Below are 14,396 nucleotides of genomic sequence, written 5' to 3'. Positions count from 1 at the left end.
AAAAATAATTATTTTGGCATCGCTTTATTTTGAGGACTATAACTTTTTTATTTTTTGCTTATGATGCTGTATGGCGGCTCGTTTTTTTGCGGGACAAGATGATGGTTTCAGCGGTACCATGGTTATTTATATCCGTCTTTTTGATCGTGTGTTATTCCACTTTCTGTTTGGCGGTATGATAGTAAAGCGTTGTTTTTTGGCTTGTTTTTTTTTTTTCTTACGGTGTTCACTGAAGGGGTTAACTAGTGGGACAGTTTTATAGGTTGGGTCGTTATGGACGCGGCGATACTAAATATGTGTACTTTTATTGTTTTTTTTGTTTGTTTTTTTTAGATAAAGAAATGTATTTATGGGAATAATATATTTTTTTTAAATTTATTTATTTAGGAATTATTTTTTTTTTTTTACACATGTGGAAATTTTTTTTTTTACTTTGTCCCAGGGGGGGACATCACCGATCGCCGATCTGACAGTTTGCATAGCACTCTGTAAGATCGGCGATCTCACTCACATCGCTGCAGGCTTAGCCTGGCTTACCAGCGCCTGCAGTCGACCCGGAAGTACTCCCTGCAGGACCCGGATGCAGCCCCGCGGCCATTTTGGATTCGGGGACTGCAGGGAGAAGACGCTCGGTACAAGGTGAGTACATCACCTTGTACCGGTCGTCTCAGGGAAGCCCTCAGGGAACCCCCTCCCTGCGCGATGCTTCCCTGTACCACCGGCACACCGCGATCATGTTTGATCGCGGTGTGCCAGGGGTTAATGTGCCGGGAGCGGTCCGTGACCGCTCCTGGCACATAGTGCCGGATGTCAGCTGCGATAGTCAGATGACACTCGGCCGTGCTCCCCCCGTGAGCGCGGCTTATCGCTATGACGTACTATCCCGTCGGTGGGAATTAAAGCCCACCCCACCTCGACGGGATAGTACGTCATATGGGATTAAGGGGTTATGAATCCCAGTGCATGCTTGAATTTTCAAACAAAACTTTGTTTCTCCATGTGGAGAGTGACATGATAAGCATGTCGAGGTGAGGAGACTTAAAGCCGCAATGCTCCTCTGGGAAATATGCAAATTGTGTCTTCAGAGGAAGAAGACTAGAACTCTAGTGCCACCTATTGGAAGTAGCAATCCTAACAGTCAATGTCGACTCTTTAATGAGCCTTGTCACATGACAGTGTCTGCAAATTGAGATTCTGGTTTGGCTATTGTCCTAAGTCATGTGACAAGGCTCGTTAAAGGGTCGACATTGACTGTTAGGATTGCTACTTCCAATAGGTGGCACTAGAGTTCTAGTCTTCTTCCTCTCTGAAGAGACAATTTGCAAACAAAACATCATAAGTAAAAAAAAGAGACAGGAAGTTAGAGATGGAATGGTAGGGATGTTTAACCTTTGTCCGGCTGAGTAGGTACAATTGTAACTATTCCGTTTTAAAATTGCAATAACTTTTTTTTTCAAAAAGCCGTAGAGGGCTGAAATTTCGTGACATCTCTGCAGTTTTGGTCCAGAATATATTGGCCAAATTTCAATAAAATAAATATGAAGGTACAATTTTACCTCTGCAGCCTGTTAACGTTGTAAAATTGTGCAGCCTGACGAAGGTTAAATGAAGAACATTACAAAAGTGATTACATTATTAAATTAAAGGAACGTTATTATTACATTCACCTTAGGTTTCAGACGACTCCTTTTAGAGTGGTTTTATGATTTCATTCTCCTAACAATCTGACAGCACACGTTAGCGAAGACCTATCACTTGTCATAAATGTGTATGTGCAGTAACACTCCTTTAAAACATTCTCTGTAAGCAAGATGTCTGATAGTTCTCACCTCACTACAGCAGAGCATCTGCTCCGAAATCTGGCTGGGACCTGTATAGAATATAGAAGGATTTTCATCTTTTGCCAGGGATTGACTCAAGAAACCCTTGCCTATGCTCCATTCTCTCTCTCAAGAAATGAGATTGAAACAACTTAAAAGGGGTTTTCAACTGTCAAGAAAGTGGACGCCAAACACCCTAAAATACCTAAATAACAAATACAGCTGTTACTCACCCTCCCTGGATCCAGCAACGGCCAATCACTGAGCTCAGTGGCTCATGCCATCTACCTCGGAAAACTATTGTTCTTTTTTTCTTGTTTTCTTGGAAGCCCACAGCAGCCTTCTTCCCATTTCTGAGACCCAGAGTAATCTAGTCTTTGTTTCTTCTTCTACTATACAGAATTATGATGTAAACGTGCATTATGATCACTATGAACATGTGATATAACCTGACAATTTATAAACAAATTTGTTTTTTATATCCTGTAGGCAGAAGATGCGAAAATTGGATCAACAGTTGGAGCAGGACTTTTTGCAGCGATAATTGGAGCGGCTATAATTATTGGAAAACTTTTTCGTTAAAATTTGTGAAATGCCTGGACTTCGGAGAGGCTCAACTTCAGAACATTCCAAACCTTGTAATTCAATGTCCTGTATCAAAACATGGCAGAAACAATGGTTGTTCTACAAAGCTAAACAAAAATAAATGAACTCCAATATATTTGTTTTTACTGACATAACTGTAAAATTGTAATTACCAGTGGAAGAAATAGTCAGAATACTTCTATATACCTTGTGACATAGATTTTGAGTCCCATCAAGTTTTGCATTCCTCAGAATGGAGGTCACAGAAAATGCAAATGAAGCTGTGAACCCAGAGGTGTATCTTGGTTTTCTGGCCCCCGGAGTAAGAATTAAATTTGGTGCCCTCCACCCCCTCCAAGCACATACAGTTGTGTGAAAAAGTGTTACCCACTTCCTGATTTCCTATTCTTTTACATGTTTGTCACACTTAAATGTTTCAGATCACCAAACAAATTTAAATATTAGCCAGAGAGAACACACATAAAGGGAAAATGCAGTTCGTAAATGAAGATCTTTATTATTAAGGTAAAAAGTAATCGAAAACTACAGGGCCCTGTGTGAAAAAGTGATTGACCCCTAAACCTAATAACAGGTTGGACCACCCTTAGCAGCAATAACTGCAATCAAGCATTTGCGATTACTGGCAATGAGTCTTTTACAACGCTTTGGAGGAATTTAGACCCTCTCATCCTTGCAGGATTGTTGTAATTCAGCCACATTGGAGATTATCTGACCATGAACTGCTTTTTTAAGGTCATGCCACAGCAGCATCTCAATCGGATTAAAGTCAGGACTTTGACTAGGCCACTCCAAAGTCTTAATTTTATTTTTCTTAAGCCATTCAGAAGTGGACTTGCTGGTGTGTTTTGGATCATTGTCCTACTGTATAACCCAAGTGCGCTTCAGCTTGAGGTAATGAACAACGGCCAGACATTTTCCTTCAGGATTTTTTGGTAGACAGCAAAATTCATGGTTCCATTTCCCATGGCAAGTCTTTCAGATCCTAAGGCAGCAAAACAGCCCCAGACCATCACACTACCACCACCTTATTATAATGTTGGTATGATGTTCCTTTTCTGAAATGCTGTGTTACTTTCTACGCCAGATGTAATGGTACATACACTTTAAAAAACTTCAACTTTTGTCTTGTCAATCCACAGAGTATTTTCCCAAACGTCTTGAGGGTGATCAAGATGATTTCTGGCAAAACTGAGATGAGCCTTTTTGTTCTTATTGCTTAGCAGTGGTTTTCTTCTGGGAACTCTGCTATACAGGCCATTTTTCCCAGTCTCTTTCTTATGGTGGAATCATGAACACTGACCTTAACTGATGAAAGTGAAGCCTGCAGTTCTTTGGATGTTGTTTTGGGACCTTTTGGGTGAGTCGTTGCTGCGCTCTTGGTGTACTTTTGGTCGGCCGGTCACTCCTGGGAGAGTTCACCACTGTTCCATGTTTTCGGCACTTGTGGTTAATGGCTCTCACTGTAGTTCGATGGAGTCCCAAAGCTTTAGAAATGGCTTTATTAAGTTTTCCAGACTTTTAGATCTCAATTACTTTGTTTCTTATTTCTTTCAGAATTTCTTTGGATCGCAGCATGATATTTAGCTTTTGAGGAACGTTTGGTCTAATTCACTTTGTCAGGAGGGTCCTATTTAAGTAATTTCTTGATTGCGAACAGGTGTGGCCTTGGTGTGGCTAGGGAATTTGAGCACAGCTTTGTATGTGATAAACCACAGTTAATTTATGTTTTAAGGGGAGAGGTCAATAACTTTTTCACAAAGGGCCCTGCAGGTTTGGATTTCTTTTTCTCTTAATAATAAAGACCTTCATTTAAAAAACTGCATTTTGTGTTTTCTTGTGTTATCTTTTTCTAATATTTAAATATCACGGATGTGTCAGAGGCTGCAGACCGTTACAATGCATCTGTCTGCAGAAGGTCTCAGCAGTTTGCTTTGCAGACTCGTGGCCACTTCCCCTGGCTCTGATGGTGCCACCTGGATCTGGGTGTTTATAACTCCCAACTTCCTGTTGGGAGTTGCGGGTGATATTTACCATTTGCATTTCCCTGTTGAGGCTTGGAGCTGCAGCAGTTGGCTAGCATCCTCCTTGGAGTTTGAAGGACGATGGTGTTTCTCTCTGAGTCTACTCAAGCCAAGCTTCCCCTTGTTTTGTGCATCCTAGCTGTCTTTAATGTTAGTGGGGTTCGACCAATGCTTACCCCTCCCTTCCCTAAGAAGGGCTTACCACTAGGGTCTGACAGGGACTAGGTATCCTGCTTGGCGATAGGTGCGGAACCTATTTATGGTCTCTTAGGACAGACAGGGTGACCTTAGATCTGCCTAAGGGTCTCCACTCCCTGCTTCCCTAGCGTTGGGCCCCTCTTCTTCTTATCCCTTTGTGTCGCACTTAGTCTGTCCTACACTGTGCGTGACATTAAATTTGTTTGGTGATATGAAACATTTAAGTGTGACAAACATGCAAAAGAATAGGAATCAAGAAGGGGGCAAACACTTTTTCACACAACTGTATGCCTTTTGCACACTTAGTCATATGCCGATGAGTTTCTCTTCCTAATGCTATCAATGTTCAGTGAAAAACTGAGAGAAGCAGAAAGAGAAGCTGGTTGTCACATGACCATAAGATTGAAAATCTCATGTGAGTGAAGTGGTCATGTGATGACTGCTGGAACAAGCAAGCAAAGCTGAATCCTGACAGTGTGTATATTGGCATGCTAAAAGGCTTCATTTTATAATTAAAGGGTGCGTCCAGGTTTGAGATGAAAGTCTACAGTCACTATAGGTGACAGCAGACTTCTGAATTCTCGCAGAGCATGCACTGCACTGCAGATTCTCCCTTGCACAAGTTTATGATTTGTATACTTCTGGCCACATTTTAACTAGACTTGTCCGGCCTAGCTCAATCCATTTTCATTGAGTGAGGCCACGCATGTCTAGTCGATTCGTGATTGTATGTATGCAAATCGCCGATATCAGAGAATCCTGAAAGAGTGCAGTGTGCACTGTGAGAATTCAGATGCCTGCAGTCACATATAATGACTGCAAACTCATCATAAACTTGGACGACCCCATTAATGCTCCTAATATAAATAAAAATATGAAAATTAGTATCACAAAAAAAAAAACATTTACATCCAGGTATCTGATAGATGTTGTTGCCTCAGGAGTTGTTATCTTTCTTTTCTTCTTTATCTTGTCCAGATGACATGAGTTTTTTTTTCATCTACAGCTTGTCTCTGCAGACTTTTATCTTCTCTAGTCTTCTGCAGCACATTACTACACGATGCCCTTAAAGATAACAATGTTATTATAATGTTCCTGGATAAAAATATCTGCCCTACGCTGAGCCCCAAACTAAATAATTGCTGCTCACTATATTCCTTGCACAAAATATGACTTACACACTGTCCCTCTTATGGTATATCCCTGCACTCTGCCCTCTCTTTTCCATACTGGGCCCCCTCTTCACACTCTCCTGTCACATCCCCTCGCTCCTGTGTCTGTATACATTTTCCCTTCGCTTCTCATACTGTGTCTGCACCCATCCCCCATACTGCTTCCTCATACATCCCCTCCATTTCCCCTCTTGTTCCTCATATTGTGTCTTCAAATTTCTCCCGCTCCCCATATTGTGTTTACACCTGTCCCTTCGTTGCTCCCCAAACTTATGTCCTCAAATCATCCCCGTTATACTAAATCATCTCCACACACACAGTAAATCTCCCCCACACCACACACAGTAAATCTCCCCCAGCCCTTTTACACTAAATCTCCCCTCCCACACAGTAAATACCCCCACACAATCCAGTACATTCCCCTCCCATTACATGCAGTCTTTGGTGACTTCAGCTCCACTAGTGTGGACCATTTACTACCAATGTGCGCCTCTGATGTCTCTCTGACCCAACGTTCGGAGCTTCTATTGTACTTGCGTCTGAAAGCTCACTGGGAGCCAGCACACTGCGGATTTTCTAAGCCTCCTGTCAGCTATACTGCGCCCCCCCCTACCGGCTGCACCCGAGGCACATGCCACTGCTACCCCCATTAGATGCGCCTGTGTCAGCCAAAAACTGTATCTCCCTTCTCTATTCATCTAAGAACATAACACAAAACTCATTAAAAGGAGTTGTCTGTTCTGAAATAAAATTCTACAGTCACTATGTGTTAGGAGTCAAGTTTCCTCTGCTGCACAGGGGGAATCTCGATCCGTGTCTGCTGTGGTCTCCCATTCGGTATCGGCCACAGTGGGCTCTGCTCAGCGGAGATGTCGCTCCCAGCGTCTCGCTGGGGCTGATTCAGTGCATAGGGTTACTACTGCCTTTTCTGGCTTTCCTATAGTACCCTGCACTGATCTGCGGCGAGCGAGCCTCTCTGGGACTAAGTCCTTGTTTACTCACACTGAGCATGCCCAGGGCAGGGTCTCCCATTGGAGGTCGAGGGCCACATGTTCGGTCACATGCTCAGGTGCTGCAGTACATTCCATTGGTCCTTCTGGAAGGTCCTGAAAGGGCAAAACATGCTCAGGTACTGCAGCACTTTCCATTGGTCCTTCCGGAAGGTCCTGAAAGGGCAAAAACTTCAGTAGCAGCTTCCTGTGCTGCAACTATATAAACTGCGCATGACCGCACGGCCATGCGCTAGTATCGTCTTATGCTATATGCTTTGCGCCAATGTGGTCATGTGTTTGAATGTGTTCAGGGACCCGGCTGAAATAAGCCCCTAGAATGCTGGCATCTCCGGCGAGGAGTTTTGTATGCATGCATGACCACTCACTGCTCACATCTGGGTAGTTGGCCTGTGCCTCTGTGAAAGTCTAACAGGGCACAGAGCTTTCCTCTCGCGGTTACTCTGTGAAGCTAACAGAGTTGGTATATACCACCATATAGAGCCGCCATTATTTAGCAGCAGGTGCTTTCCTGCACGGTGGATCCCGGGTTGCGAACGCACCAATTCCATTTAATAAATTATATATTTGGTGCGTTCCGCCAACCCTAACAGTATACTAGCGCCAGGATCTGGCTAAGTAATGGCGGATGAACAGCGATTGCAGGGGTACATCCAGCTGCTGGAGGGCCGGTTGGCGTCTCTTGAGCGTGCAACCTCGGCGGTGGATGTTACTGCAATAGCTGTTCAGGCTGCTAGCGTGGCTGCAGCAGCTTTACCCACTGCCACCTCTGTTCCGACCCTATCTCACTTTCCTTTCCCTGAGAGATACTCTGGGGACAGTAAGTCCTGTAGGGGTTTCGTGAGCCAATGTGGTATACACCTCGAGCTTCTGGCTGCACGTTTCCCTACTGAGCGGGCAAAGGTGGGATTCATAATCTCTCTCCTGTCGGACAGAGCGTTGGAGTGGGCTACGCCGCTGTGGGAGCGCAACGATCATGTGGTGCGGAGTGTTCCTAGGTTTCTGGACACTCTAAAACAGGTCTTTTTAGGACCTCAAGTCACCCATGATACAGCGCTCCAACTGCTGGCTTTGACTCAGGGTTCAACCATGGTCAGCCATTTTGCTGTTCACTTCCGGACATTAGCGTCTGAGTTGGAATGGCCAGATAAAACCCTCATTCCCGTATTTTGGAGGGGGCTGGCTGACCATGTGAAGGACGCTTTGGCCACTAGGGAGATTCCCGCCACACTGGAGGAGCTCATAGCCGTATCTACTCGTATTGACCTCCGTTTTAACGAGCGGAGGTTGGAGCGAGCCCAGTGTAGGCAGAGGTTTCGGCTGGCTCCCACCTTCGCCAAACCTTTGGAATCTCCAGTCCAGGCATCCGAGTCACATGAGGCCTTAGAGGTGACACGAGCGGGATCCAAGTCTCAGTCTGCCCGTGCACATAAAGTTCGTCATGTTTGCCAGCAGTCAGGACACCTTGCCTCCAAGGGTCCTCAGCGGTCGGGGAAACGTCAGCGTCTAGTGGCAGTTGGAGGAGGTACACTAGACACGGCGACGTTTGCCTCAAAGTTGTCCTTCAAGGGGACAATTACCATAGGCCCATCCACTCTTATGGTCGAGCTGTGCGTGGATTCTGGGGCAGAGGGTAACTTTATGTCTTCCGCTTTTGCCCAGCGTCACGCAATACCCTTGGTGATGCTCGCCAAGCCGGTAACCGTTCGAGTGGTAAATGGGTCAACACTACCTTCACAGATTACCCACCAAACCATTCCTTTCACGCTATCTGTGTCTCCATCACATCAGGAGATAATCTCCATATTAGTCATTCCTGAGGGAATTGATGAGGTCCTGTTGGGGATACCATGGCTTCGCTACCATTCTCCTCATATTGAGTGGTCCTCTGGGAGAATTTTGGGTTGGAGTAAATCTTGCGAGGGTAGATGTCTGAGGGAGTGCGTTCAGGTTGCTACTATACAGGTACCCGCAGATCTTTCCTCTCTCCCCAAGCACTATTGGCCCTATGCAGACGTGTTCTCCAAAAGAGCTGCGGAGACCCTTCCGCCTCACCGCCCCTATGACTGTCCTATTGACCTCTTGCCTGGTGCTGAGCCTCCCCGGGGTCGAGTCTATCCGTTATCTCTCCCGGAGACAGAGGCAATGTCCCAGTACATCCAGGAGAATCTGGCAAGAGGATTCATTAAGAAGTCAGTGTCACCGGCAGGGGCAGGGTTCTTCTTCGTACAGAAGAAGACTGGAGACTTACGTCCATGCATAGACTACAGGGGTCTTAACGCCATCACCGTTAAGAACAAGTACCCACTACCCCTGATATCTGAGCTGTTTGATAGGCTACGGGGAGCGAGGGTATTTACAAAGTTAGATCTGCGGGGTGCTTACAACCTGATTCGCATCCGTGAGGGGGATGAATGGAAGACGGCTTTTAACACCAGGGATGGGCACTATGAATATCTGGTGATGCCCTTCGGGCTCTGTAATGCCCCAGCCGTTTTCCAAGACTTTGTGAACGACATCTTCCGGGATATGCTCACCACCTCGGTCGTAGTCTATCTGGATGATATTCTCATCTTCTCTCCAGATATTGACTCCCATCGGAGAGATGTTCGCAAAGTCTTCGACCTCTTACGGGCAAACTCCCTCTACGCCAAGTTGGAGAAGTGTGTGTTTGAGCAGGAGTCCTTGCCTTTCCTTGGTTATATCATCTCTGCCCAGGGTTTGGCTATGGATCCTGCCAAGCTACAGGCTGTAATGGACTGGCAGGAACCCCATTCTCTTAAAGCGGTGCAGCGCTTTATGGGGTTCATTAATTACTATCGCCAGTTCATTCCACACTTCTCAACTTTGGTAGCTCCCTTGATTGCCCTCACCAAGAAGGGAGCAAATCCCAAGTTGTGGTCAGAGGAGGTCTCCAAAGCCTTTCTCTCGATCAAGTCACACTTCGCTAGCGCTCCCATCCTACATCGCCCCGATGTTGATAAGCCATTTATCTTGGAGGTGGATGCCTCATCCCATCCGTTGGTGCTGGAGCAGTCCTTTTCCAAAAGGATGCTCAAGGTCGGAAGCATCCTTGCTTCTTCTTCTCCAAGACCTTCACACCAGCGTAGAGGAATTATTCCATCGGGGACAGGGAGTTGCTGGCCATGAAGTTGGCTTTTTCAGAGTGGAGACATCTCTTGAAGGGAGCTCGCTTTCCCTTCCAAGTCTTCACTGACCACAAGAACTTGGTGTATCTGCAAACGGCCCAGCGGCTGAATTCTCGCCAGGCTAAATGGTCCCTGTTCTTCTCCCGGTTCCATTTTACTCTCCATTTCCTCTCCAGGGAGAAGAACGTTCGTGCTGACGCTCTCTCCCGCTCCGTGGTGTCATCGGAGGAGGAGGAGCCTCGGCTTATTGTCCCTTCTGAGAGCCTGAGAACTGTAGCTCCGGTTTCGCTAGAGTCTGTGCCCCCGGGCAAGACTTTCGTACCAGCTAACTTGCGACCGGAGGTTCTCTCTTGGGCTCACTCCTCCAGAGTGGGTGGGCATTTTGGGACCAAGAGGACATCTGAGCTTCTGGCGAGAACATACTGGTGGCCGCATATGGCCCGAGATGTCAAGGACTATATTCAGGCGTGCGTTTCTTGTGCCCAGAATCGGTCTCCTCGGCAACAGCCTGCTGGGTTGCTTTACCCTCTACCGGTGGCAGACAGGCCCTGGGAGATGGTCGGGATGGACTTTGTGGTGGGTCTACCCAAGTCGCGTGGCTGCTCCATTATTTGGGTTGTCACCGACCATTTCTCCAAGATGGTGCATTTGGTGCCGCTTCCTCGGTTACCCTCAGCACGGGCCTTGGCGGTGTTGTTCATTAAACACGTTTTCCGTTTGCATGGTATGCCTGATAAGATTGTCAGCGATCGGGGTCCCCAGTTCGCATCTCGGTTTTGGAGAGAGCTCTGCCGTTTACTCAGCATAGAGTTAAACCTCTCCTCTGCATACCATCCCGAGACGAATGGGTTGGTGGAGAGAACCAACCAGACTCTGGTGACATATTTCGTCTCTGCTAGGCAGGATGACTGGGCATCTTTGCTACCTTGGGCGGAATTTGCCCTGAACAACGCCGTAGCCGATTCCACTGGTCAAACTCCTTTTCTCCTTAATTACGGCCAGCATCCGCGTGTCCCTGTGCCCATGCCCGTGTCATCCACCGATTCTAGGGTGGCAGACTGGGCGGTGGAGGCACGTGACATCTGGGACCGCACACAGGATGCCATCCGGGCCTCCAAGGAGAGAATGAGGGTTTCGGCTGATACACACCGGCGCCCCGCTCCGGTCTTTGCTCCTGGCGACTTAGTGTGGCTCTCCGCCCGTAACATCAGGCTGCGAGTTGAGTCCACTAAGTTTGCTCCTCGCTACATTGGCCCGTTTAAGGTTCTGGAACAGGTCAACCCTGTGGTCTACCGTTTGGCTATTCCTCCACGCCTTGGTATCAACGATACTTTCCACGTTTCCCTCTTAAAGCCCGTTCATTTGTCCCGGTTTTCCGAGTCATCTGCTGGGACATCAGGTTCATCCACGGATGAGTTTGAGGTGAATGCTATTGTGGGGTGCAAGGTGGTACGTGGCAAGAAATTTTATCTGGTGGACTGGAAGGGTCACGGCCCAGATGATAGAACCTGGGAGCCTGTGGAGCACATTCGGGCTCCGCTGCTTATCGCAGCTTTTGAGCGTAGTGAGGCTCAGGGAGGGGGGGGGGGGGCCCTAGGAGGGGGGGTAATGTTAGGAGTCAAGTTTCCTCTGCTGCACAGGGGGAATCTCGATCCGTGTCTGCTGCGGTCTCCCATTCGGTATCGGCCGCAGTGGGCTCTGCTCAGCGGAGACGTCGCTCCCAGCATCTCGCTGGGGCTGACTCGGTGCATAGGGTCACTACTGCCTTTTCTGGCTTTCCTATAGTACCCTGCACTGATCTGCGGCGAGCGAGCCTCTCTGGGACTAAGTCCTTGTTTACTCACACTGAGCATGCCCATGGCAGGGTCTCCCATTGGAGGTCGAGGGCCACATGTTCGGTCACATGCTCAGGTGCTGCAGTACATTCCATTGGTCCTTCTGGAAGGTCCTGAAAGGGCAAAACATGCTCAGGTACTGCAGCACTTTCCATTGGTCCTTCTGGAAGGTCCTGAAAGGGCAAAAACTTCAGTAGCAGCTTCCTGTGCTGCAACTATATAAACTGCGCATGACCGCACGGCCATGCGCTAGTATCGTCTTATGCTATATGCTTTGCGCCAATGTGGTCATGTGTTTGAATGTGTTCAGGGACCCGGCTGAAATAAGCCCCTAGAATGCTGGCACCTCCGGCGAGGAGATTGTGTTTAAGTGTGCTTAGGGACCCGGCTGAAATAAGCCCCTAGAATGCTGGCATCTCCGGCGAGGAGTTTTGTATGCATGCATGACCACTCACTGCTCACATCTGGGTAGTTGGCCTGTGCCTCTGTGAAAGTCTAACAGGGCACAGAGCTTTCCTCTCGCGGTTACTCTGTGAAGCTAACAGAGTTGGTATATACCGCCATATAGAGCCGCCATTATTTAGCAGCAGGTGCTTTCCTGCACGGTGGATCCCGGGTTGCGAACGCACCAATTCCATTTAATAAATTATATATTTGGTGCGTTCCGCCAACCCTAACAGTATACTAGCGCCAGGATCTGGCTAAGTAATGGCGGATGAACAGCGATAGACAGTGAAACATTTCATACATTTATGTGTACCACCATAAACATTGGGCATGGCCATCATCCAGCTGAGTGTGGTTCAGGCACTAAAAACAAAACCACTATATGCAGTGGGGCAAAAAAGTATTTAGTCAGTCAGCAATAATGCAAGTTCCACCACTTAAAAAGATGAGGCGTCTGTAATTTACATCATAGGTAGACCTCAACTATGGGAGACAAACTGAGAAACTTGCCACACACTGTTGTTGGTATGTTGGCCCATTCCTCCATGTAGATCTCCTCTAGAGCAGTGATGTTTTTGGCTTTTCGCTTGGCAACACGGACTTTCAACTCCCTCCAAAGGTTTTCTATTGTGTTGAGATCTGGAGACTGGCTAGGCCACTCCAGGACCTTGAAATGCTTCTTACGAAGCAACTCCTTAGTTGCCCTGGCGGTGTGCTTTGGATCATTGTCATGTTGAAAGACCCAGCCACGTTTCATCTTCAATGCCCTTGCTGATGGAAGGAGGTTTGCACTCAAAATCTCATGATACATGGCCCCATTCATTCTTTCATGTACCCGGATCAGTCGTCCTGGCCCCTTTGCAGAGAAACAGCCCCAAAGCATGATGTTTCCACCACCATGCTTTACAGTAGGTATGGTGTTTGATGGATGCAACTCAGTATTCTTTTTCCTCCAAACACGGTTGTGTTTCTACCAAACAGTTCCAGTTTGGTTTCATCAGACCATAGGACATTCTCCCAAAACTCCTCTGGATCATCCAAATGCTCTCTAGCAAACTTCAGACGGGCCCGGACATGTACTGGCTTAAGCAGTGGGACACGTCTGGCACTGCAGGATCTGAGTCCATGGTGGCGTAGTGTGTTACTTATGGTAGGCCTTGTTACATTGGTCCCAGCTCTCTGCAGTTCATTCACTAGGTCCCCCCGCGTGGTTCTGGGATTTTTGCTCACCATTCTTGTGATCATTCTGACCCCACGGGGTGGGATTTTGCGAGGAGCCCCAGATCGAGGGAGATTATCAGTGGTCTTGTATGTCTTCCATTTTCTAATTATTACTCCCACTGTTGATTTCTTCACTCCAAGCTGGTTGGCTATTGCAGATTCAGTCTTCCCAGCCTGGTGCAGGGCTACAATTTTGTTTCTGGTGTCCTTTGACAGCTCTTTGGTCTTCACCATAGTGGAGTTTGGAGTCAGACTGTTTGAGGGTGTGCACAGGTGTCTTTTTATACTGATAACAAGTTTAAACAGGTGCCATTACTACAGGTAATGAGTGGAGGAAAGAGGAGACTCTTAAAGAAGAAGTTACAGGTCTGTGAGAGCCAGAAATCTTGATTGTTTGTTTCTGACCAAATACTTATTTTCCACCATAATATGCAAATAAAATGTTAAAAAAACAGACAATGTGATTTTCTGGATTTTTTTTTCTCAGTTTGTCTCCCATAGTTGAGGTCTACCTATGATGTAAATTACAGACGCCTCTCATCTTTTTAAGTGGTGGAACTTGCACTATTGCTGACTGACTAAATACTTTTTTGCCCCACTGTATGGACCCAGTGTAAACAGATAAGTTATAGTAAGCATTAAACGCTGGAAATAATAAAACCTGGGGTAACTGTGTAACCTTATTCCTCATAAAGTGATAGCAAAAAGATCTGCACTTCGGTGTCTGAAAAAAATGAATGAGGCCGAGAATAGCTACTGCAATAAATGCTGAACTTCTTTTGTGCCTTTCAAGATGAAATACGATTCACATTGGACAATACCACAGTGATTAGCACAAAGAAAAAAGCAAGAAAGACTGAAAGGGATAATCCAGTTTGATATAAAAATGTAACATTACCTGCGGAAAGCATTATAAA

General features: G+C 46.7%; 2 protein-coding genes across 6 annotated transcripts in view; one reads left to right on the top strand and one right to left on the bottom strand.

Moving 5' to 3' along the window:
* Positions 1 to 14,396, bottom strand: part of LOC138648719 (phospholipase A and acyltransferase 4-like) — a 210,578-nt gene that overhangs the window by 119,193 nt on the left and 76,989 nt on the right. The gene's annotated exons all lie outside the window — the stretch shown is intronic.
* Positions 1 to 14,396, top strand: part of LOC138648717 (phospholipase A and acyltransferase 3-like) — an 89,886-nt gene that overhangs the window by 61,805 nt on the left and 13,685 nt on the right. The window contains exon 6 of one of the 5 annotated variants that reach the window (XM_069738560.1): positions 2,310 to 2,541. The exons of the other annotated variants lie outside the window; for them this stretch is intronic. Within the exon in view, the coding sequence (XP_069594661.1) occupies positions 2,310 to 2,402 (93 nt within the window). The 3' untranslated portion in view covers positions 2,403 to 2,541. Of the gene's footprint in view, positions 1 to 2,309; positions 2,542 to 14,396 lie in introns of those variants that run through there. 5 annotated transcript variants of the gene reach the window in all.

This window comes from Ranitomeya imitator, chromosome 9 (genome assembly GCF_032444005.1).
Source record: "Ranitomeya imitator isolate aRanImi1 chromosome 9, aRanImi1.pri, whole genome shotgun sequence".
Lineage (NCBI taxonomy): Eukaryota > Metazoa > Chordata > Amphibia > Anura > Dendrobatidae > Ranitomeya > Ranitomeya imitator.
This window is presented reverse-complemented; position numbering and strand designations above follow the sequence as displayed.